Here is a 26,732-nt window from a genome sequence, read left to right as displayed (position 1 = left end):
ATATGTGACACAAAACACAGAAACATCCCACACACAGCAGAGAGCATGAAGGATGTGTGATTTAAGAACAGACAGAGAGCTCGTCTGACTTCAGCTGGAGGTTTGCTGGTGTGGACAGCAGGTGGCGCCGCTGCACCAACAACGAGCCGAGACATAAACATCAGTGTGTTTTTGTCTTCTCTGCACTCAGACAGACACACAGGGAGACAAACTGGGATCAAACCTGTGACACGGACACAACTCAGAAACATCAACATAAATATCAGGAAGCTTTGACGTTTTATTAAAAAGATCCAGAACAACACCTGGACTGCAGACAGCCAGTGAGACCAGCACTTTACAAAGTAAGACCGTCCATCAGTCTGCTGATGTCATCGTGTCTGAAAACACGGCTTGTTGTTTTAATACAGAGACATTTGTTGTGTCATTCAGCACCAACATTAAGATCTTTATAAATACCATTACAAATGAACTGATGTGTTCTGCTCCAGCATACATATCTGCTCTGTGTCACTCGTCCCGTGTTCTCCTTTGAGGAAAAATCTGAACCCAAAACAAATTTATATTTAACATGTTGTGATTTTATTGTAGCGCCCCCTGTCTTTGCTTAAAATATCAGCATGCTGCTTGTTCTCCATCAGGAAGAACTTTTAAACTGCTGATGTTCACCATAGACTGTATATAAGAAGAGGGACGTAGCCCCTGTGATGTCACCGCTTTTGTTTGTGGACAACAGTTTTGAGGCCTTTAGTTTATTTTCCTTCAACATCTTGGTTTTTGGATACAGAAGTGACCCTATTTGGACGAGAGGGGGGAACTGAAGAGGAGGGAGGGATTGGCAAACAGTAAATGATTAAAGTTATACAGTTATGCCAAAGCTAACTCATGACTTATTTAGATAACAAGCTAAGCTAACAAGCCAGGTGTTGTCTACACAGACCTCTTAGACAGTCTGTTGTTACAATGAACCGCTCAGCAACACATTTTATTCACATGAAAGTTTTCCATCAGCAAACCAGCGGGTAGGGTTGTCACGGTGACCGCAGTACCACGGTGATGTGAGGACTTTTTAATATCGTAGCTTGCCTACTTGAAACCCCATGTTCAATAAATCAACTGAAAATAAAATAAAATGTGTAAACTTAATAAACTTAGGCTAAATATTATCCAGTATTAGCAGTGAGGAACCGTTTTTTCCCCCCTTCACTCAAACGCCTCTCTGGTCACTGTCGCAGCGCGGAGTAAACAGTAGGACCTGAATGCTGTCAGCCGGTGAAGAAAAAGTAACACTTAACCTTTGTCCGAGAAAGACGGTAAAAAGGCTGGTATGCGTAGCGGCGGGAGGAAGAATGTAAACGATCAGCACCAATACGTGCGCGTGGAACCACAGCACGCGAGCACGGCAGCTCAGAGTCTCTGACCGTCAGTTGATGAGGATGAAGGATAAAGAAACTTACACCACAGTGAGTGACAGGAGGGACGGGAAGGACTTTGCTGCTTGTGCTGCTTTAGATGGTAATTCAGTTTTAAAAACGATGATAATCAACGTCATTGTATTTAAATACTGGTGGATTTTTCTCCAGGGAGGGCAAAAACAAAATCAAGCAAACGTACTCAAAGCCATATAACCTTGCCACCTTTCTGTGGAATACAGTTTTTGGATACTCCCGAACAGATACGTTCTTGCTGTGTAAAAAAATAAGGATTATTTATGTCTGCTTAAAGAAACGAGTTAAGTCAACTATTATTCTTTTGTGAGTAACCCTTCGATTTGAGACGGATGGACTGTGGAATGTTAGGACATATAAACACGTCAAAACAACAAACTACCTGTTCAATAGGCAGCCTAGTGGCTTAAACTGACATGTTAAAACATTCCAACACATTCATCTTCAAATCTATTTAGTGATGTCTGTGATTGCTATATACCATTTTGTTATGTGTGGCTGTTTGTTCTTCTTTCTATCTGCTGTATTCAAGTCTCTGATGGATCACCTGATAAAATAAAGATTGTGTTTATATAAAGAGATTTGACAAGGAGCACTGAAGCTGTTCTGGAGGCTTGTGGTGGCCTGACTCCATACTGAGACACTTCATCTTACATTAGTAATTTTATATTATTTCATTGTACTCTATTTAATCTTTTCTATTTACTGATCTCATTGTTATGTTATTGATCCCTTTGATACACAGTAACTGAGCATCTCCTTTATTTCACCGCATGTTTTACTTTGCATCTCTGTGCACATGACAAATGAAGAATCCTTGAAACTAGACTATTACATCATTTTGGGTCTACTGTTGCCCACTTTTCTGACAAGACAGCACTACTACGATTAAAAACAAACACCAATAACAACAATAAAAGACCAACACCACACAGCTGCTATCTCACCTCTGTAGGTAGCCTCTGCTGCTGTCAATCAAACACGTTCACTGACACACAGTCAGAGGCTGATTTGGACTCAACTTTAACACTTTATATTTTCTTATATTGATCTTTTTTAGTAACAAGATAATCACCAGATTGTCAAATGTTCTTGTTTCATCTCATTTTGTTCTCTGTTTTGTGAAAGGTGGTCAGCAGGAGGTTTTCGATCAACATAAGATCAGTCTGAGGAGGAGATGTGAACGTGTGACTGAAGGAACTGATGAACCAGGAAGTGGAACCCTCCTCAAAAGAATCTACACTGAGCTCTACATCACTGAGGGACACAGTGAAGAGGTTAACACCCAACATGAGGTTAGACAGCTTGAGACAGCTTCCAAGAAGAAGACCCTCCATGACACTCCAATCAAGTGCCACGAAATCTTTAAATCCTTACCTGACCAACAGAGAGACATCAGAGTGGTCCTGACGAACGGCGTCGCTGGTGTTGGAAAAACCTTCTCAGTGCAGAAGTTCACTCTGGACTGGGCAGAGGGCTCGGAAAACCAAGATGTCAGTCTGCTGATTCTGCTTTCCTTCAGGGAGCTGAACTTGATCAAAGACGAGCAGTACAGTCTTCTCAAGCTGCTCCATGTTTTCCATCCAGCATTACAGAAGGTCACAGCAGAGACGCTCGCTGTCTGTAAACTGTTGTTCATCTTTGACGGCCTGGATGAAAGCAGGCTTTCACTGGACTTCACCAACAATCAGGTTGTGTCTGACGTCTCACAGGAGTCATCAGTCAACGTCCTGTTGATGAATCTCATCGAGGGGAATCTGCTTCCCAAGGCTCTCGTCTGGATAACTTCCCGACCTGCAGCAGCCAATCAGATCCCTCCTACGTGTGTTGACCGGTTTACAGAAGTCCGAGGCTTCACTGACTCCCAGAAGGAGGAGTACTTCAGGAGGAGATTCAGCGATGAAGAGCTGTCCAGCAGAATCATCTCACACATGAAGACATCCAGGAGCCTCCACATCATGTGTCTAATCCCAGTCTTCTGCTGGATCACTGCGACAGTTCTGGAGCACATGTTGACCACAGGCCAGAGAGGAGAGCTGCCCAAGACCCTGACTGACATGTACTCACACTTCCTGCTGGTTCAGACCAAGAGGAAGAAGCAGAAGTATGATGAGGGACATCAGGTGAGTCCTCAGGAGCTGATGGAGGCTGACAGGGAAGTTCTTCTGAAGCTGGGGAGGCTGGCGTTTGAACATCTGGAGACAGGAAACATCATGTTCTACCAAGAAGACCTGGAGCGCTGTGGTCTGGATGTCACAGAGGCCTCGGTGTACTCAGGAGTTTGTACTGAGATCTTTAAAAGAGAGTGTGTGATCTTCCAGAAAACAGTCTACTGCTTTGTTCATCTGAGCGTTCAAGAGTTTCTGGCTGCAGTCTACATGTTCCACTGTTACACAAACAGCAACACACAAGTACTGAAGGCTTTCCTAAAAGAGAACAAACACATCTATGATAGACAGTTCTCATCCCTGGATGACGTTCTGAGGCATGCCATGATGAAATCCCTTCAAAGTAAGAATGGTCACCTGGACCTGTTTGTTCGTTTCCTTCATGGCCTCTCTCTGAAGTCCAACCAGAGACTCTTAGGAGGCCTGCTGGGCCGGACAGACAACAGTCCAGAAATCATCCAGAGAGTCATCAACAACCTGAAGGAGATCAACAGTGGTAAGATCTCTCCTGACAGAAGCATCAACATCTTCCACTGTCTGACTGAGATGAACGACCACTCAGTGCATCAGGAGATCCAAGAGTTCCTGAAGTCAGAGAACAGATCAGAGAAAGAACTCTCTGAGATCCACTGCTCTGCTCTGGCCTACATGCTGCAGATGTCAGAGGAGGTTCTGGATGAGTTGGACCTGCAGAAGTACAACACATCACAGCAGGGAAGACAGAGACTGATTCCAGCTGTGAGGAACTGCAGAAAGGCTCAGTAAGTCCAGATGTGATTCACATTTTAAATCCGGGTTAATAAGTCGTTTAGTTCTTCAGATATCAACACTATAGAATTATCATTACTCTTAAAATACTGTTCCACTTGTTTATTCATAAATCTATTGTCTTTTGTATTCTGTCACTGACGTTCTTGAGCTGTTTCAAAAGTTTTCAATGCAAAAATGTTGTTTTTCAGTCAGTTTTGTTTCTAGCTGTTAAGTTCATGAAAGAAAAGCTGTTCTATTTATTTCTAATATGTGTTACATTTGACTGTTTTACTATACAGCATTGGTTCATGAAGGCAACATGCAAACCTGTTCAAACACATGAAGGATTTAAGAGTTTGTTGTTGAGGTTTTATCACAGCAGCATTTAATCACAACATATAACAGTATTTAACAGTTATCAGTAAAGTTATTACTACATGAGTAGATTCTACAAGGTGTGCTATATAATCACTGACTATAACCACTATTCTTAAAAGTTTCAAATAAGTTCTGTTTCATTTTCTAAAGCAGATTTCTGAAGACAGAGAGAATTTCTTTCATGCAGTTATTTCTGTCATGTTTCTGTTACTGGTTTTGGATCCATTTCAAAGTGAGGACAGAGGATGTTCGGGGACCAAACACACTCCACTTTATTTTTTCTATTTCTACAGTGCACTTTATTTTGTTTTGTGATGCTCTGTATATATCCAGTATTTCTGTTTTCAAAGCACTTTGTAAACTTATATCTAGGGCTGCGGCGAGTAGTCAACGTAATTGATGACGTCCACGCTGAAAATGGAAAGGTTTTTCATTGGGGGATGGGTACTCTGATGAAATATATTACAGCCTTTGGCCCTGTTAATATACATGGAGCCTCATTCACCTTCATTACACTTCAAAAAACATCATATAATAAAAACTGTGATGCAGACTTGCAGCGGTGAGAGGGGGAGAGGGTGATCACGGACTGAAGTGGTGACTACAGCCCGACTGATTTATCAGTCAGCGGATTTAATCGGCTGACATTCGCATTTCGCAGATATATCGATATTGGCGTACAGGTTCTCCGATATGAATGACTTCAATTTTAACAGTGCTCTAGGAGAAAGCCATGTTACCTCCTGACAGGTAAAGGGTGCTTTAATAATTTTGACAGCATGAGAGCTAGAGTTTGGTCTTTGTGCTTGTCATTAAAATACAGCTGAAGTCAACAAATGTAAAAGCCTCATCACTTGTGGTTACAACTATAAACCAGCACAAAAGTGACAATTACTAACATATGCCATATGCAAAACATATGTTCTGAACTGACACATTACAGTAACAAAAATTATTTTTTGCGTTTTGGAACATAAATAGCAAACTTAACAACTTAAACTGCTCAGTCAGCACTAGGCGGCAGGCATGATGGGAAATGAGGACGTCCCTATCGCTGCCAGAGTGCGCGTCACAGCTGAGCAGAGCAGCACACACAGTGAAGGGAAGCATTAGGAAGCATTATCTTTCTCATACAGAGCGAAACATTGTGAACAACAAACTCGTGTTAAAATCACAGTAATCAGCCAAAGACAGCTTGCCTTCAGAGCGCCGCTGTTTCTAACCTCTGCGCATCTGTTACGACCTCACCAAAGGCTTCCAAATCAAAGAGGCCAAACATAATAAAGAGTCAGAGTAGTTGCCAAAAAACAACAAGAATTTATTTATTAAAAATCACAATAACCCACAAAACAACCCATTTCAAAATCAAACCTAAACAAATACTGATGGGCCGGCCAAACCAAGCAAAAGACACTCAGACCAGCCCACAAAGGGCCGTAGGATCTGCTGTCTTTCCTTCTTCCCTAAACCTAATCAAAAACTAAACCCTAGTGAAGAAACAAAACCGAAAACTAGACTACCGGTCCCATCAGAAAATAATTAGCTCCAGCTACTCCTGCTGCTGCTGTGAAACCATCAGAAGAGAGGAAGAGAGCGTCGTGTTTTCTGCCCCTCCCTTTTATGGTCTCTCCTCCAAATCAGGTGGATCACCAACACCTGAAAGAATTAGCAGGGTGAGTACAGACCTAAACACAAATAGCCAGTAGGGGGAGCGCATGTAACAGCATCTAAACTGCGCAGACGAGATCCCGTGTGCACAGTCTGGCTCTCAGTTAGTTTGAAGTTCGATAATAACGAAGGGACGAGAGCTTTAAGCTTTATTATCAGTTCAGTTCAGTTCAGAAAACTTTATTTATCCCATACGGGCAATTCAGTTTACAGCTCCCAGTTCAATAAGTTAGAAAAAAAAGAAAAAGCACAACACATACAACAATCATTCATTGTACATACAACTCTGACACTCAACTCTCAGTTGTCAGTGAATCAGTTCAACTCATGGTTTCCCCAGCAGCGATGTCTTGTACATGTGCAAATATGCGAAAAAAATATTCCAACACGGAAGAATGAGTTAATAGGATAAAGATAAAATAAGTAAATAAATAAATAAGAACCACAAAGCACAAATCTACTCATTAAAATTGGCATTCATCAGCCTAATAACTGAAGGGATAAAAGAATTAGAGTAACGATTTGTCTTCCTCAGGGGGGCATAGTAGCGCCGCCCTGAGGGCATTACAGTAAATTCACTGGACATGACATGGTCTCCCTGCTTCAGGATGCATTTTGCTTTCTGGACCACACGTTTCTTCCAGAGCTCACTCAGGTCTGTGAGCTGGACTCCAATCATCTTGGAGCAGACTCTGACGATCTGATTCAGACTGTTCTTGTCCTTCACTGACAGACCATTGAACCAGCAGATAAAAGAGAACGTTAAAAGACTCTCAATAAAAGAATGATAAAAGGAACATAGAATGGTTTTAGAAACACTAAAAGAGTTGAGCTTCCGCATCAGGTGGATTCTTTGTTGTCCCCGTTTGACAAGTGACTCTGTGTTTTTGTCAAATTTGAGATGGGAGTCAAATATGGTTCCTAAGTATTTGTAGGTTTCCACAATTTGAACTGGTTCACCATGTATCTGGCTGTTTTGTGGCTCTGCACTGTTCTTTCTCAAATCAATGATCAACTCCTTTGTTTTCCTTACATTAAGATCCAAGAAGTTGTCATCGCACCATTTGATAAAATCATTTAGAGCCAAGCCATGATCCGACTGTGGATCCTGAAGAAGAGACAGCAGAGCGGTGTCATCAGAGAATTTGACCAAGTGACTGCCCTCTTGTGAAGCTCTACAGCTGTCTGTATACATAATAAAAAGTAATGGCGAGAGCACACAGCCCTGAGGGGAACCAGTGCTACAAGTGATGGGGGTAGACATGTGGTCATTAACGAAGACACGCTGCACTCTGTCTGTTAAGAGGTTTAAAAGCAACAATAAGATCTGATCTGGGAGCATAAAATCAGAGGCTAGCTGTTCAATTAAAATGTGGGGCTGCATTTTATTGAAAGCGGAAGAAAAATCTGCAAATAAGAGTCTCACATGGGATTTGGGTTTTTCAAGGTGCTTTAGTGCTCTGTCTTAAATGAAAAGTTTTGCGTCATTAACACCTTTACCAACTTGACAAGCAAACGGCAGTGGATCTAATCTGCCATCAATTAGGGAGACCACATTTCCTTTTAAGATTTTTCAAAGTTTTTCATCACAAGAGATGTCAGTGCCACTGGTCTGAAGTCATTAAAATCTCTTGGATGATTTATCTTTGGCACTGGAATAATAGTGGATGTTTTCCATAATTGGGGCAGGTACCCACTCCCTGCGCACATCTGAAAGAGTACTGTGAACACCTCACTGAGTTGGTCTGCACAGTGACGCAAAGTGCATCCACAGATGCCATCAGGACCAGCCGCCTTCCTTAATCTTATCTGCTAGTTTTACAGCGGTTATGCTCTAAACAACAAGCTTACACGTCTACACCTCTGTACAACCCCGCAGCAAGATACAGGATTTTGTTTTAACAAGCCATCGTCACGCTGCTGCCAGGTGTGTGCGTCTGTCTACTCCGCCCTCAGCACACCTGCAGCTCCTTCCAGCAGTGAGACACACGCGCGCGGACTGTTCTCATTCACAGAATGGCAAATGAAGAGGTTTTGTGAAGTCCCTTTCACGTCTTATAAAGATGTAAAAGTTACGATGTTAAAGTGTTACAGACAGACAGAGAGCAGAGCAGAGAGACAGCCATGTCTCCGTCATGTTACGTGTTGATTGAGTCCCGACCTGCGGACTGTTGGCTGAGCTCCAGACCTCTGCCCCGCGATAGACAGTCCATAGATCGTCCATAATGCCCCAAACAGAGCAGAATAATAAGAATAGAAACACAGACGAAGGGCAGATCCTCTGCAGATACAGACACCAGCTCACACTTCTCCTGGATTTTGATGTTGATTAAGAGGGAATATTTAATATGGAAAATCCTGCTCATGAAGCCTTTTATTACTATTATTAACAGTATCAGTCTGTCAAATGAGCTGGTCTGTTTAGTGACTTTTATCTGTGTGAAGGTGGGAAAAACAAGAAACTCACTTTTGTTCCTACTTTGTGTGTTTTTGTGTTATACTCACTTCTATTTAATTTGATATTTTATTGTAGTGCGATTTAAGTTGCTACAGAAACACTATTTTATTAGAATTTTGTATGACATGCAAATGTGACAATAACTTTTCAGATTTGGAATTTTAATATTTTAATTTCAGATACATTTTGAACATATGTGAGTATATCGGCTGATGTATCGATATCGGAATTTTTTTACTCCCTAATATCGGAATCGACATCGGCCCCAAAAATCCAATCTTGGTTGGGCTCTAGTGATAACGTGAGATAAAACTTTGTTCCATCATGAAGCCTGATGCTCCTCTACAGCTCTGTGTTTATCAGGGAAATATATGAACTACACAGCAGACTGGAGTCTCTGTTAAAAGTGACAGGCAGAAAGATCTGCGTGATTAAACGTGTGTGTCCTGCCCGCGCTGCGTTATTGTAAACTATGATGAACTGATTGAGCCAGGTACAGAGCATGAGAAACACACAGAGTGAGGCTAGAGCGAGGGGAGGTTGCCCAGTGCCACCAGTTAATCGATCGCGGATGGCGTCGTTCTCTCGGATTAAATTTTTTTAAAAAAAGCTAAAAATTGGTCGCCAAATATACTTGGGCGTCTGTTAATATACCTGCGCGGCCCGTCCAAGTAAAGTCTATGTGTGTGAAACCCTGTGGATGATGGACTGCCAGAAAAGGCAAAACCACCTTGAGTGTCGTCTATTTATTAGTAGGGAGAGCTTTTTAAAATCTTCTGTCTTCGTAGCTTCTGTACACTCACTGTCAAAATAAAATGAACTCAAACAGAAGGGTTTATTAGATTTTTTGGAGGAAAATTCATCATTTAAATTAATCGATTAATCTGTAAAAAAGTCGATGGATTAATCAATAGAAAAATAGTCATTAGTGGCGGCCCTACTTATATCTACAACGTGCTGTAGATAAAGGAGAAGTATTATTAGTGTTATTCAGATTGAGTGTCTCATGTTTGCTGCAGCCACTGTGGCCACAGGTGAAAACTATGGGATCATGTTGAGCGCTGTAACATAGTGATTTGGTAGCACAAGCAGAGAATCGTCATCAAATCTTCAAACTGATTCAGAAATGTTCGTTCCACAACAATATCTATGAACAGTTTGCTAACATGAACTAACATTAGCTTCTGTGAACTGCTGCTCATACGACACAGACTGTCACAGTAACACCCCTGAGTGTGTTGAACCGAGCAGTGGTGCATTTAGTTGCTTATGAATTCCACATTTGAAAGAGGGAGGTTGTGTTACATGGCTGTGTTTTGAAGTGTTTCCTGATATTCTGTTGCTCACAGAAAGAAGCTGACAGGTGTTTCTCTCTCTTGTTGCTGTAGAGAAGAGTAGTAGCAGGAAATGCACAGCTTCCACCAATATTTAAGGTCTGATGAATATCTCAGAACATTATGGTGAAATTCAGACTTTTTAAGAGATCGTATACACACCAATGTTATTGATCTTAATACTGATACAGTGACAACATCTTTCTGATGACGTCATGGTAACGATAATGAAACCTTACCGGTTTGTTAACTATGTTTGTTTGCTGAATAAGTTCTTCAGATGCTCACAACAGAATGTAGACGACAAAACTTCATGCACTCAGCTGTCATACACATCAAAATGTTTGATTATAATATGATTTAAATATGTACACGTCTAATACTGTTAAAAGGTTCCTTTTGTTTCGATCCCACTTGACAGCAGTCACTGAATTTCCCCACTCATGCACGTGAACCTGAAAGCAGCAGGTAGCCAGCAAAGACAGATCGTCTTTCTCGACTGTAATTGTTAACTAAGTTGTAAAAAAGGTTTCTAATCAAGACGTCCTCATGCTAACTCTTTGGAGACAGACATTTTCTCCTCCTTTATCTGCACATTAAAGCAAATCAAAGATGCAAAGTGTGCAGGTACGAGAGGGAGTGAGGAGAATTATTGTTTCATGTCAAACACAGAAAGATAAGATGAGCTGAACCCTGAGGTGAACAGCAAACTTAGATTGTTATTTAGTCTGATGTGTCAAACTGTCATGAAGTAAACACAAAGTGTCTCTTTCATTGTAACATATCATGTAATTTATGTGTCATAACAGACTTTCTAACTGTTGGCTGTCAGAGACTCACTGTGAAGTTGTGGCCTCAGCTCTGAAGTCCAACCCCTCCCATCTGAGAGAGCTGGAGCTGAACAGAAACGAACTGCTGGATTCAGGAGTGAAGCTGCTCTCTGCTGGACTGGAGAGTCCAAACTGTAGACTGGAGAGTCTGAGGTCAGTTTACTGACTGTAGCATGTAGTTTTTCTTATGTGTTCAATTCAACTCCTTGACTGAGGTTGAAAGTTTTGGGTGGTTAATCTTCAGGATTGACCTGATCACAGATCTGAAGAAGTGATTTTAAAATGTTCTGTCTTTCCAAATGGCTGAACAACAAGTGAAGAAAAGAAAAGAGATATTCACTGTTTGAAAGTTTCCACACGACTCACATTGGTGTCGATCAGACAGTGAAGATGATGTCAGCACTGACGAGGCTGTAATGTGTGTGAGGGATGTGAACGATGTCGTAGATCTGATGATAGCAGATGAAAACCGGCTGCAGAGAGTTTGAGCTTCTGTGTAAACAGACAGAGAGACAGGGTCGATAAAGAAAAGGGAGTCATGAATGCAGAGCTCAGTAAAGGTGAAGGAAGGAACTGTGATGATCTTCATGGTATCAGAAGCTGACGCCCCACACAGCTGCTGTGGTGTGGTGTGCATCAAAGCAGAGCTAAGAGTAATAAACAGCAGCCTAACAGCGGCCAAAACAACACGACAGAGCAGGATTCAAAGTCTGTGTGAAGATTTAAAAAAGGACTCTGATGTAATTACTCCAAAAATATCAGTCATAGTGTTTGTGATTCACAACATGAACAGACTGTAAATATATGCAGACTTTATTGTTCAAAGTTCAGTCAAACTTTAGAAGCTTAATAAAGATTAAATTACACATCAAAGTCATTTGAACATGTCAAAAGGTGCAGCATCCTTCAAAAGAACAAGTGTTACACCTGGTTAAAGCCACGTGAAGTGATGATTCTGAATGACAGCGTTAAGTTTGAGTTATCTGAGCTTCTATATTATTTCCTGTTATTCTTTCTAACAGATCAAAGTGTTGCTTTGTTTTCATGTCAGCATTGAGGAACTATTTGAAGAAACAGACCTTTAGATTTCAGCCAAAACAAATCAATAGTCTGCACCAGAAACATGTTTGTCTTAATGGAGAGGTTCATATTTCTTCAGGTCAATCTAAAGACAACACTCACATTCCCATATGCACATATATTTATAGAGTTATTTTCTGTCTGTCATCATTCCCTCTGTCCATACTGTCTGTGAAGAAATCCTCTTCTAACCTGACTCCAATGTTACGAGATGGAGGACAAACATTCACACTCTTTCACTTCACAAAAATGACTTTTACAGTTTAGCTGAAACTAATAAGAGGCTTCAGCAGACTGAGCTACACATATCAAGTGTTTGTGTTTGACTGTCTCCTTGTTGAGCTGCAGTGGAGGAATAGTGACTCAAAGAGTGAATTTGGTTGTAAATAGTTTGAACCTTTGGTGGACACAGACTTGATTTGGCTGACTCAGACTGCTGAAGCTTCATATTAGTTTCACATGAACTTATGGAGTTTATCCTGCTGTGTAGTTTTGTTAGGAAGGGACCACTTCACACTCACTGGGGACAGTAGGAATCATTGCTGCCACTAATGAGTCTTTAATGTGCAGAAAGCATGTGGCTGTTATTTTAAGACTTCAACAAATGTGGACATCTCCTTTTATTCCATAGACCTACTAAGCCCCCAAATACAGTAAGAAGAAGGTCATTTAATAAATGAATGAATGAACAGTGTTTAGTCCAACATGTCTGATGTGTTCATGATTCTCTAATTACAGACGTGACTGAGATCAGCAGCATGTTATTAACCTGTGCTGACATGAAAAGGTGTATGAATGTTCTGTTGACATTTGGATGATGACTGCAGAAGGCTGACGTCATGATGATCCACAGAACACAATGGAAAAGTCACTCCACTCATTTGAAGGAAAATCTGTAATTTTGTCTTCATTCTTTATTCAGATTGTGGGACTGCAGTTTGTCAGAGATGAGCTGTGCTTCTCTGGCCTCAGCTCTGAAGTCCAACCCCTCCCATCTGAGAGAGCTGCAGCTGAGCCACAACAAGCTGCAGGATTCAGGAGTGAAGCTGCTGTGTGGTTTTCTGGAGAGTCCACACTGTAGACTGGAGACTCTGAGGTCAGAAACCATGTTTTACTTCTGTGCTGGGATTAATATGATGTGAAAGTTGTGTTGACACTAAACTGCAGACATGAGGCTGATATTATACTGATCCACACTGAGTATCTTAATGCTGAAGTCTATTTTCTTCTTCACTGCTTTAGTCCATTGACTGTAGCAGAGCAATGTTGAGTTCCACATTTAAAACCTTCATAGAACAAGAAAAATCCTACACTGTATAATTCACTGTGAACCTCTGAAACACCTGATTTCATCTTTTATTCCACATCATGTTTTTAAATAAATCAGTCATAGAAACATTTATTAATTATTTCAGTTTGTACGAGCAGAAAATAACAAATATATTCAGTATTTTCTTTTTCCAACATTTAGATTAAAATATTTGTTTCTTGTAACGACTGAAAAGTTTAAAGTGAAGATGCTTTGAGTTTATGGCTCCACTATTTCTAAAAGAAATACTGTCCATGTCTTTGTTCACATTCACCAAAATTCATTCTGACATATTTGACATCTTGGAAACTTTAGTATTTTGAGTCGACTCTTCAGTTATTTTCTGCTGGTTTTTATTGTATTTCTTGTTTGTTGTGTTTGGCTGCACAACATGAGTTTGTATAGATGGAGCCACTGGTGCTTCTTGTGTTACGCTCCTGAAAAATGAGGAGAAATAATCACACAGTGATCGGGTGATGTTTCTCAGAGACGTCTGAAGTTCAATGAGGAAAGTGCTGTGATTTCTCCTGGTGAGGGATTAAAAGACCACTTTCAGCGTTACAGAAGACCTCTATTGCAGTTTAAACTCAACAACAAAGAATGAATCAAATGTTTCTAAATATCACATAATTAGCATTTCATCCATTTTAATAGTGTAACAATTTTTAAAGGAACAATATGCAACATTGACAGCTAGCGTATTAAAAGGGTACTGCAGTCCAAATTCCAAATATTGGAGAGCGTTCCCTCCCCCCGTCCCCTCCTCCCCAGATTTGAAGCTCAAGCGGGTTGCCAGGTTGAGGACGCTGAACCTATTTGAACACAAGACGCGCCCTTTGACAATGGCAAGTAATGAGTCCTGTGCCCCAATTTGTTTCATATCTGGCAACCTGGGGTCACGAAATGGGCAGTGGGGGGGATCACGCAGACCAAAACACACACAGACGTTTCACACCGGAATGAAATTTTAAAGGAGAACATAATGGCTGCAGCATTGTTGTTGGAGAAGCCAGTATTTCAACTTAATATGTTTCCTTAATCTCTGATGACATATCATGGTAATTTTATGATAAATACAGTAAATATATTTCTTTATTTGAATCAGTCGTCATAAATGTTTGATCTTTTTAACCTAATCACAGATTTTAACATCATCACAGACCAAGAAGCACTAAACTGTAACTTGTATCAGACTATGAGTGTGTTATATTTGAACTTGTCACACTTGCAGAGTTTAAGAGGTGAAGTCGCTGCGTCTTTATTGAAGTAGCAGCATGTTGTCATTAATATTAATGAGAGCTCTTTTTCACTTTGTGTATTTCACACATTTGAACCTGCATCCTGTTGTGTTCAGGTGTTTGGAGTTTCCACTTTCTGAACTTTGACCTTCTTAACCTTCTTCAGCTCTGAACACATTATTAAACATTAAAGGATTTCATGCAGGAACATTGTATTCTAGGGGCGGCTGTGGCTCAGTGGTAGAGTCGGTCGTCTTTCCATCGGAAGGTCGGAGGTTCGATCCCCAGCTCCCTCAGGCTACATGTGGAAGTGTCCTTGGGCAAGACACTGAACCCCAGATTGCTCCCGGTGGCATAGCCAAAGGGTATGAATGTGATAACTGGCTGACAGTTGGGCACTTTACGTAACAGCCTCTGTCATCAGTGTGTGAATGTGTGTGTGAATGGGTGAATGTGACATTTAGTGTAAAAGCAGCTTTGAGTGGTCGCAAAGACTAGAAAAGCGCTATATAAGTACAGTCCATATTCTAACGTCACATCATTTTTTCTTTATTCAGATTGATTGACTGCAGTTTGTCAGAGATGAGCTGTGCTTCTCTGGCCTCAGCTCTGAAGTCCAACCCCTCCCATCTGAGAGAGCTGGAGCTGAGCTACAACGAGCTGCAGGATTCAGGAGTGAAGCTGCTGTGTGGTTTTCTGGAGAGTCCACACTGTAGACTGGAGACTCTGAGGTCAGAAACCATGTTTTACTTCTGTGCTGAGATTAATACGATGTGAAAGTTGTGTTGACACTAAACTGCAGACATGAGGCTGATATTATACTGATCCACACTGAGTATCTTAATGCTGAAGTCTATTTTCTTCTTCACTGCTTTAGTCCATTGACTGTAGCAGAGCAATGTTGAGTTCCACATTTAAAACCTTCATAGAACAAGAAAAATCCTACACTGTATAATTCACTGTGAACCTCTGAAACACCTGATTTCATCTTTTATTCCACATCATGTTTTTAAATAAATCAGTAATAGAAACATTGATTAATTATTTCAGTTTGTTTGAGCAGAAAATAACAAATATATTCAGTATTTTCTTTTTCCAACATTTTCCTCCAAAGTCACATCATTTATTCTTTATTCAGATTGTTTAACTGCAGTTTGTCAGAGATGAGCTGTGCTTCTCTGGCCTCAGCTCTGAAGTCCAACCCCTCCCATCTGAGAGAGCTGGAGCTGAGACACAACAAGCTGCAGGATTCAGGAGTGAAGCTGCTCTCTGATCTTGTGGAGAGTCCACACTGTAGACTGGAGACTCTGAGGTCAGTCCATGTTCGCTTCAGCAGTTTTGTACTAAACACAGTTATTATCACAGCAAAGATCCAGTATTGTCTGCTGTGGTGGCAATTTTCTGATGACGAGACCAATAAAGTTATCAGGGAAACAAAGTTGTCTTTTGATGTCATTTAATTGAAGAATATTAAAAGATGAGTAAAAGCAAATAACAACTCGAGCTGGGTCAGATCAGTACTACACAGAACGCAGCTGTCTGACTGACTGACACAGAATCAAGGTTCACAGTGTATTTTATACATTACAGATAGAATTCCTTCTCACTGAGACAAAGCTACATGTCATTGTTATGACTTTAGCTGAGGCGCCTGACTATCTAGAGTTTACCCTTGGCCTTGGAGGTCTCAGCCCCAGACAAGGCTACCAACTATCTCTCGAGGACAGAAGGAGCAACAGTAATTCATGCACAAGACCCTGGAGGGGAGCAGACAATACATATCCTTAAAATTAACCTTAGCTGATTATACCATGATTATTGATTCTAGAGTAATAAAGAAATTAAACGCATGATCAAACAGGTTAACATAAAAATTTCCTTCACAACTCCCCACTTTTTATCATTCACTGATAATTAAATTCGAGTATATGAGTATATAAGCCTTCAGCAACATAAGAATGTAAACCCTGTTTTACAGTTTAATTACACTCGTCACACAGAAGGGGAGTTAAAGAATCATGGTAAAAAATCATTGTAATATCTGCTGTCCTGTGAGAATTGTCAATACTTACCCATGTGTGATATCATGTCTGTGTCATAGTCGGGGAAGGGGAAAAGGTCAGGTGAGCGGGGGTCATTAGGGAGGTCAGAGTCAGTTTGGATCAGTGCTTTGAACGTCAGCTGTTTAGTCGCGTTAGTCTGGTTTGTTTTATTGGTCAGGTCATGTGTGTGCGACACACTAGTAGTCAGGTTATCAACTCTTGTTGTCTGCTGTTGCATTTCGAGCCATAACAAAGGAAAATAACAATTAATGTTACAAAGTTAACAAACATCTCCAGGCTGCCGGAATGGTCACCACGGTCGTTGACGATCCATTCTGGGGCAGCACCAAAGGCAACTGATGAGATGGAGCTTGGCACGCTACTGTTGGAGGAGGGCGCTTATTTCACCCCTGCGTCTTACTTTAGGTTCCAGCGCAGCTGTAGGGTAGGGTGGCGCTAGGCTCACTTCCCAGTTGTCTTCCTCAGCGTCTCAAATTTTGGCTTTTCAGCCTTTTTATTTCTTTCAGGTTCTCCCCAAAGGCAGAAAGAGGCAATGATATTTCCAAAGGTTCCCCCCGATGGGAGAACAAAACTTGTATATTCCAAAGGTTGTAAATAATTTCCTCAGAGGCTCTCCAGTTGGAGAAGGAGCCAGTTTGCAGTGGCTGGTGTGGACCCAAGTAGCCCTCCCTTGAGAGGGTTGTGTGTTGTTAGGAGGACCTGGAAAGGGCCAGTGAAACGCCTTTGCTTCCATTGCTTCCTCCTGAAATCTTTGAGCACCCAGTCACCAGGCTGGGTGTTGTGTTGAGGACCAGTGGCCTGTTTAGGCAGTGCAGCCTTCCCTTGGAGGTGAAGGGCTGAAAGGGAAGCTGTTAAGTGTACCCAGTAATATCTGAAAAGGGCTTAGCCCGCGCTTATCTCACATGCGCGTCCGCATGTGAAACAGCACGAGCAGATACATCTTTACCCATATAAGTCCAGCATCCTTAGCTTTAGCATTTAGCTTTAGCTTTAAAGGAACCATTTTCACACTCTACTGCACCTGCACTCTGTGGCTGATAGGAGCAGTGGTGTTTTAAATCAAACCCCCAAAACTTCAGACATTTCTTTGATGTTAGTTAGTTGGTTAGTAAATTAGTTAGTTAGATACTTTATTAATCCTTTACAGGAAATGTCACTGCTACAGCAGCTTCAATCACCGTCAAGACACCACATGTAACACTACGACACAAATCAGGCACATAAAAATACCAAAATCAGTTTCTAAACAAAACTAAAAATCACAACTGACACATTAAAAGATACTTAATACACATTGTGGATTGAGATGGACGCAGATGGCTTGATGAATGACAGCAAGACCATTACCACAGCTTATCTTACCAGGGATCCCCCACCGGGGAGTCACTTCCATGAGCAGGGCTTTTGCCACTGCTGTTGAATCCTGTTTGCTGGAGGGGAAAACTTCAACCCATTTACTGAACATGTCCACCATGACCAAACAGCACTTTTTACCTTCACAGACTGAGAGTTCAATGAAATCCATCATCCAATGTTGTCCTGGGCCTGTAGGGGCAGATGACTGTGCTGTGGGACTTTTGGAGCGCCCACTGCATTGTGAGCTGCACAGATAACAGTTTTTGCAGAAATGTTTAGCAACAACAGAAAAACCTCGTGTTTACCAGCATGAATTAATGGCAGCACACATCCCCCCTTACCCACGTGATCCTTTCCATGAGCCAGGCGTGCAAACAAAGTGAAAAGAGCACGTGGTAAACAGGGTTTGTCATCAGGACCAATCCAAATGTCATTTGTGAATTTAACACCAGATTTTGAGCAAAGTGTTTTTCAGATTGTGCAGCCATGTGAGTGAAGGCTGTTAGATCAGGTGGAGTGTCAGACAAATGTGAGGATGAGAACATGTTAAATACATCACCAGAGCGGGCCACTGCCTTTGCAGCTGCGTCCGCTGACGCATTTCCACGAGAAGCAGCATCATCACGTCGTGTGTTTGCTTCACACTTAATTACAGAAACTGCTGAGGGGAGCAAAACAGCATCAAGGAGTGATGAGACCAAAAAAGAATGGTTAGAAACAGGTTTACCTGAGGATATTAAAATCTTCCGCGTCTCCAGAGAGCACCAAAGTCATGCACTATTCCAAATGCGTATCGAGAGTCAGTGTAGATGTTAACAGATTTACCAGCAGCTTGTTTACAGGCTTCTGTGAGGGCGACAAGTTCAGCTGCTTGAGCACAATAGTGTGAGGGTAATTTACCTGATATCACAACTTCATGTTGTGTAACTACCGCAAACCCCGTTTGATTCTTTCCTTTTTCATCACGTGAGGCAGAGCCATCAACGAAAAACTCGAGGTCAGCATTTGGAATGGGTACATCTTTCAGATCCACTCTGGGAGAGCAAACTTCCTGTAAAACTCGAACACAATCATGTGAGTCATCAGCCTCTCCATCCTCCTCAGTGGGCAGGAGGGAGGCGGGGTTAACATTTTTTACAGTGATGTTAGGCATGTCCAATAAGGTGGTGTGATACTTAAACCAGGGCTGCGCAGAAAGTTGTGATGTTTTCTGAGTGTGCAGAATGTGTGTGACAGCATGTGGAAACATAAGAGTCAAATCAGAGTACTCTACTGAGTATCCAGAGGCTAGTGCAGCTTTTTCTGCAGCTGCTGCAGCTCTGACACAGAGAGAGATTATTGCCACTGGATCCAGCTTTATTATTATTATTATTACTATTTTTAAAGGCAACAGGACGTTATCTAACACAGTGTTTTTTTGGCACAACACTGATGTTGAATAGCATGCTTTGTTATATACAAACAGTACAAAAGGTTTATCAGGGTCAGGTAAACCTAGAGTTGGAACACTTGTAAGTGTGGATTTTAAATCAGTGAAAACCTGTTGGGCTTCAGGTGTCCATGTGATCCTATCATGGGCAGAGAGTTGTTGTCATGAATCAGATGAGAGAGGAGCTTGTTGTTCAGAGTAGTTAGGGATCCATTGTCAGGAATATGACGTCATGCAAAGGAAACTCATCATTTGTTTGTTTGTTACCGGTTTGGGGAGCTCCAATACAGCCTGAACACGTTTGGGAGAGAGGGATTTGCCCTCTGCTGTGATCACATGTCCCAGATAGGTTTCTTTAGTTTGAGCAAACTGCAGTTTTGTGAGACTTGCTATGTGGCCATTTTCTGCTAGAAACGTCAGCAGTGTGAGTGTGTCTTCTCGACAGGCGTCAGCTGAAGGGCTACACACCTTTAGATCGAATGCACTGAATGAGGGTGGAGTCTGATGGAAAACTCGAAGTTTAGCAAATTTTGAGTCAGCTGTTGATGGAAGTGCACGGGAGACTCAGAATAAGCTTGGACGCAACGTGTCCATGTATACGTTTTACCTTTAAACGAGAACGCAAACCAGTACCGGCTTTCGGGGTGTACTGGGACCGAAAAAAGAAAAAAGCAAGGTCAACAACCGAAAAATGAGTAGCTTGTGGTTGTACTTGTAGCGAGATTGTGTGTGGATTTGGTACCTCAGGAACTCTTGGGTGAACTGCAGCATTTACTGTTTGCAGATCTTGTACAAATCTCCATTCTGTGGGTGCACCCTGGTCTCTGATTTTCTTTACAGGAAAAATAGGAGTCCTGACTGGAGATGTTTCACAAGGTATAATGATCCCTGCTTTTGAAAGGGACTCAAAACTAGCGTAATGCCATCAATTGCCTCCTTTTTGAGAGGATATTGTTTTTGAACAGGCCTGTAGTCTGATTTTGGATGAATGATTAAAGGTTCTGAATTCTTCATGAGACCTACATCATATTTATGTTGGGCCCAGAGACATTCTGGGACTGTCGACAGATAAGGAGGAATTTCGGGTGATGCCATGGTTACATAGGCATCGTTAAACAAACCACGTGGTGTGTCCTCAACTAATTGGACAGTTCTGTGCACATGTACAGATGTTGTCAGTCTCGTACGATATACATCACCTTGCGCGCTGTATTCTCTTAGGATCCTCGACGGCGAACGAAGTCATGACAAGCGGCCCTCTAACGAACCCAGTGTCCCAGATCTTGCCACTCCCAGTCTCGTGGTTTAGCCAGAAATACATGCATTATATTTCTCTGAAAAACACACTTTTGGAGAGAGGACAGGGAAACAGCAACAGCAGACAACAAACTTTTCCAGTATACGTGAGTTAAACTTATTCTCTCTGGTTCAACAACTTGTCTAAACCATCTGTCCTCATACTCTTTATCTGGACCTTCATGAATGTGTGAGGTGCAATGTAAATCGTTTGTAGGCATGTAGTTATCTGCACATGGTGTGTGTATGTGTGTGTGCAAATGCAGTCAGTTCTCCTGAACATCTGGTGAGTGTGTGCGGAATGAGTTGCCACACATAGGCATACAGCAGTGAGTGCGGGATGTACTGCACCATGCGGGTGGGGTAAGACGGGTGAGTTCTTGTCAGTACTCTTTTCTCTGGTGTGGAAATCAGTACAATGCTGAGAAGACACATACTATCTTTTTCTAACAGACAAAACAATGTTTGAACTTGGTGTGTTCTAGGGAGCATGCTACAGGGACAGTGCACTTTTTCTGTATTGGGATAACACAAGCTCCTACAGTTGCTGCCATGCTGAATTTAGGAGGGGTGGACTCAGCATCTACCGTAATGACAGATGCTTTGGCCTCTGAATCTCAAAGAAAAAGGTATGGGTTAGCCTGCTATCTAAACTAAAATTTTTCTGCAAGCATCTGGCGTTTGATACAAAGTGAAATTTTACACATCTTAGACTGGTAAGGGCTTACGTTTAGCAGGTTTGGGTGAGTCGTTGTGTGGCGTTTGTGTGTGTGTGTGTGTGTGTGTGTGTGTGTGTGTGTGTGTGTGTGTGTGTGTGTGTGTGTGTCTGTGTCTGTGTCTGTGTTAGTGGGTGTGGTGTTCTTACTGTCAGGGCTCGTGGGAGGTTGGACTTCACTCTCTGGGGTCCGCCCACCACCGGCAGTCAATCTGAAGAAGGCACTCTCCATGTTTTTGCCCCTCCCTTCTTGTCCTTTGAATGCGGGCAGTCTGCAGCCCAATGTCCACTTTCTCCAAAGTTGAAACACACATCCGGATCGTAGCCATGTCCTCGACACCCAAAGCCGCATCCACATCCTCTGTCTGTGCCTCGTCCACAGTCACCTTGTCCTTGGTAACTGCCTGTGGCAAACTGCACCATAGTCAATATAGCTTGAGCTCTCGTGTCCCGTTGTTTCTTTTCTTCTTTCTTCTTTTTGCCGTCTGTCCTGCTCTTCTGCATGTTCCACATGTAGCAGGATATTTGACAGAGAGGTTGTGTCCCATGTGATGCAGGAACGTTTCACAGCTTCACACAGATGTGGGTGCATCTGGGCTAAGAACAGTCTCTTTAGGTTGGATTTATCAGGGCTGAGTGGATGTTCGCGCAGTCCTCCTCCTGGACTCTGTATGCTGCTGTGTTGGTCAAACTGGGCTGTAGGAAAGTGTCCACTGGTTCTCCTGGTGTTTTCCACTGAGGTCATATGTCCGATCCTCTGTTGGTGTAGGGGCGGAGGCCCTAGGTGATCCTGTGTTGGTGGGGAGGGGGTGCCTGGCCTGTAGGTGCTGGGTTGTAGGGTGGTGGTGGAGCGGAGTCCAGGTGGTGTTCCATTCCTCTCCCAGAGGGCCCATGTAACACAGGATATAAGGGTTGGGTTAGTGTGTGTTTTTCTGAAATGTCTTGTTCCTTTTTTTTTTTAGCTTTATCTACATGCTTCTGTTCTCCAATCATTAACTGTTTTCCAGTCAGCCTGAAATGGCAAAAACTTTTTCTTTTAGATTTAGACTTTTTTCTACTTTCTTTCTGTCTTTCTGTTCTTTGCGTGAACATATTCTCTCTAATATTTCACGTAACTGGTCAAGTTGGCGGAGACTGAAACTGCCCTGTTGAGGGAAACCCAATTCTACCCGTTTTGATAACTGATCACCACTTCCTGGGTGCTTTGACTCCATCACTTTAATCATGTCTGATTGGAATTTAGGTTTCGGACCTGGGTCCGGTTCGCGAGACTGCTTGCTCTGAGCCCTACCCATCCTATCCCTAGCCTTAACTTACCTCCTCTTTGAATAAACAACCTTGGTATCAGTTATCTATGAGTCTCCGGACTCCCAACTTCTGTTAAGTACTATGACACGTCTATCACTGACCCCGTGAAGCCCTCTCTCTCTTTGAATAAACGACCTTGGTATCAGTCATTTACGAGTCGGCCTGACTCTCGCCTTGGCGACACGGTCCGTGGGATTTTAAGCTTTTTCCTTCTTTTACCGGTAAACCTTTAGCCTACTCAAAAATCAATACTCAACAACTAGACATCATTGGAAAATTTCAAAATTAATTAAAATTTTCTCTCACCGTTGTATTGTTTCTTTGCACGCGGTTTTGGGTTGGTTCTTTTCCGTTTCGATAGGATCCGAGCGCTGGCCGGGCTCCGCAAGGCGGTCAGTTGCGCTTTTCTGCCAGTCCGACGGAGTCCGGTCAGGCGTCGAATCCCATCCTCGTCGCCAAGTTGTGGTGGCAATTTTCTGATGACGAGACCAATAAAGTTATCAGGGAAACAAAGTTGTCTTTTGATGTCACTTAATTGAAGAATATTAAAAGATGAGTAAAAGCAAATAACAACTCGAGCTGGGTCAGACCAGTACTACACAGAACGCAGCTGTCTGACTGACTGACACAGACTCAAGGTTCACAGTGTATTTTATACATTACAGATAGAATTCCTTCTCACTGAGACAAAGCTACATGTCATTGTTATGACTTTAGCTGAGGCGCCTGACTATCTAGAGTTTACCCTTGGCCTTGGAGGTCTCAGCCCCAGACAAGGCTACCAACTATCTCTCAAGGACAGAAGGAGCAACAGTAATTCATGCACAAGACCCTGGAGGGGAGCAGACAATACATATCCTTAAAATTAACCTTAGCTGATTATACCATGATTATTGATTCTAGAGTAATAAAGAAATTAAACGCATGATCAAACAGGTTAACATAAAAATTTCCTTCACATCTCCTAAACCTCCAACCCTCCCAGTGGCTGCTGTCCTCAGTGAAGCTGTGAGAGGAGAACAGTGACAGGCTTCAGGATTGGACAGAAACACAGAGAGAGAACAGACAGCCAATCAGATCAGCACGAAGCTTGTTGTGATCACGTGTTTGATTTGATGTGAAGACAACTGTTGTCTGCAAATCACTGTCTGTTATTACACAGAACCATGGTTACGTTTAGTAACCACGGTCTTTGTACAGAACAAAACCTCTGCTGAAGTCCAGAAATCACAGCTGATGTTTCTGCTCTTCAGTCTTTGCATGAACATGAAGGACTTTTAACATCATATATAGTTTATATATCTGTCCATGTGACAGCAGCTTGTCCAAATGTTTCTGTGACAGACACCATTTTTACACTTCATGTGATATTTCACATTTTAAGCAGTTATACTGAAGTAGTTATACCATGTTCTGGGTGAATACTTGATTCTGATTGGCTGCTGGGTGTTGATTACTTCCTGACAATGGACACCTTTTAAGTAGTTGTGGATACGTATACGCTGGCTACGTAGTATCAGCCTGTTTCTACAGTGACTGACCATGGCAACAGGTACAAAGTCAAAGCCTCTGTTTACAGTTGATGCACCTTGTTAACGAGCTAACATCGACCTACAGCAATGAGGGACTTCAACAGCTCTTTGACCTTATTGGGAGGATATGAGAACTTTGCTGACTGGGATGCAGCTGAAGAAAGAGAGAGTGGAAAGAAAAGAGAAACCTTTATTTACAGCACTGAGTGTAGTCCTTCAGTACCTCTGAGCACCACAGGATGGCGCCTGTAAAACACGAGCTGCAGGAAGTACACAGCCCCTCTGAACTTACTGATCCTGTGGATCCCATCAGCCATCATCTGACATCCCGTTCACTATTCAACTCTCTACTTCATTCTGCGGCCGACAGTAAACATGGCCGATCATTTGTTCGTACAAATCCTGATGTTGATTTCAGGACAATGACACGGCTGGTTAGCTACATAGTCTTCTTATTATGTCTCATTATATTTAACTTATATCCGACACAATGTTATTGGCTTTTAATGTAGCAAGTATATTGTTAGCTTTCTCGCTAATAGCTGAGCAGACATGAAATATCTCCTGTTGCAGAGTGGTGTCCAAGACCTGTTTTATTTACTGGAGGAGTGAATAATGTTTCCATGTTATTAGAAGTAGGGATGGGCATTTGAAGGCATGTCAATATTCCAATATTATATTAAAAAAAATCGGATATCCGGTTAACCTCACTACAAAATCAAAGTGTAGCGCACAGCGCTGTTTAAAGTGCGCATCAGTTAGACTGGCCTACATTGGCGACTTCACAACACAAGAGTCTCTGTTTGTTACTCACACAGGGACGCACAGTAGCGCTCTTCCTCATCAGGAACAAGCAGTGTATTTGCTGACAGTGAATAACATTGTTTATGGGACAGAGCGCTCATTCTGCCGCACGCTGTCTCTAATACACGCAGAAACAGACGCACACTCACACACACGGAACTAAGAGGTAAATTTATTATAATCCTCAAGCATAACTCCCTGTGGCGCTGATATTAATACACTGTCCAGGAGAATACAGGAGAATACAGCCATGTGATCCTGTCCGATCCTGACGGATTTAAATAATGAATTAGTTACGCTGCTGTGCCAGGCATGTTTTTTCTTTATTTCTACTTTTTACACATTTTAAATGACATTGGTATACATGTTTAATGAACAATATGTGATTAATATAGCTAATGTATAATATTTAATGAACTTTAGGCACACAAAAAAATCCATAAGCTACAGCTATAGTCGAATACCCACGTCATTTAGAATAATGGAATACTTGAATATCCGTGCCCATCCCTAATCAGAACATTATGGAATGGTAATGATTGTTCCAGGTATCAGTCAAACCCTCAGGTGTTAGCGGCTCTGGCCTCCATGAGTCCACAGATTCCTGATAATGGACACCTCGTCGGGCATTATCCCTGACAGAAAAAATGTCACAGAGAAACTGATTTGAATCCATGTTTACAGTAAGCAGTGAATGTGTCTCTGTTTCTGCAGTCATGATGCGTTCAGGGTCTCTCAGCAGTTAAGTTCCACTGTGTACTTAAGTCCTGTTCAGACTTGTGGTATGAACAGACTGAAGTCTCTGCTGGTCTTTAAACTGGATGTGCTGCCTCGCTGACTGACAGCTGATGAGGGCCTCTCTGTAAATACTGATATATGACTTCTGTTGTCTGTCTTCTTCTCTCATCAGGTGGAAGTAATGATCTCTGTCAGAGTGTGAGCGATCAGGAGGATGGTCGTGTATCAGAGGATCAGCTGTGTCCTGATGATCCAGAGAGGGTGAAGCAGCAGCATCAGCTTGTGTGTGTGGAGGCTCTGACTGGGCCATGTTACTGGGAGGTAGAGTGGAGAGGAGAGCTTCATCCAGCAGTGACTGACGGAGGAATTGTTGGAAAAAAATGTGCCTGGATGATGCATTTGTCATGAGTGATACTAATCGTCTTAATGATCACTTAAAGTTGTTGCTATGGGACTTTTCAGTCCCACAGGAGGGAATGTTTGAAAAACATTTGAAACTTTATAATGAAATGTTTTAGAGTTGAATTTATATATCCAAAAGTTTTATAATCAAATGTTTTAGTTGAAGCTTTATAATCAAATGTCTTAAAGGTAAAGTTTTTTATGGTCAAAATGTAGTTAACGTTTCTATTGTCCAATGCCTTCAAGTTTTACAGTCACATGTTTTATAGTTCAGGTTTTATAGTCAAATGTTTTAAAGTAAGTTCTTATAATCCAATGCTCTAAAGCTCTAAAGTAGAATCCTAACAAGCTGAGGGCAGAGAGCCAGAGTTGAGGGAGGGGGGCTCCAACAGGTGGTGGCACAAGTCTGCCACTTGCGACACACTAAC

At 42.0% G+C, this 26,732-nt stretch overlaps 1 protein-coding gene across 1 annotated transcript; it reads left to right on the top strand.

The window, feature by feature from the left end:
- Positions 1 to 262: 262 nt before the first annotated feature.
- Positions 263 to 26,406, top strand: LOC138590761 (NLR family CARD domain-containing protein 3-like; the record flags this gene model as incomplete). The annotated part of the gene is made up of 8 exons (XM_069661120.1): positions 263 to 344; positions 1,020 to 1,036; positions 2,588 to 4,377; positions 11,014 to 11,187; positions 13,037 to 13,210; positions 15,219 to 15,392; positions 15,800 to 15,973; positions 26,075 to 26,406. Coding segments are annotated over 8 exons (2,595 nt in total), but the record flags the coding sequence as incomplete, so codon positions are not given.
- Between the last annotated feature and the right edge of the window lie 326 nt (positions 26,407 to 26,732).

This window comes from Semicossyphus pulcher, unplaced genomic scaffold (genome assembly GCF_022749685.1).
Source record: "Semicossyphus pulcher isolate SPU_LCO1_2020_fin unplaced genomic scaffold, fSemPul1.0.p SCAF_14, whole genome shotgun sequence".
In the NCBI taxonomy this organism is placed as follows: domain Eukaryota; kingdom Metazoa; phylum Chordata; class Actinopteri; order Labriformes; family Labridae; genus Semicossyphus; species Semicossyphus pulcher.
The sequence above is the reverse complement of the archived record's forward strand: the minus strand, read 5'-3'. Positions and strand labels throughout refer to the sequence as shown.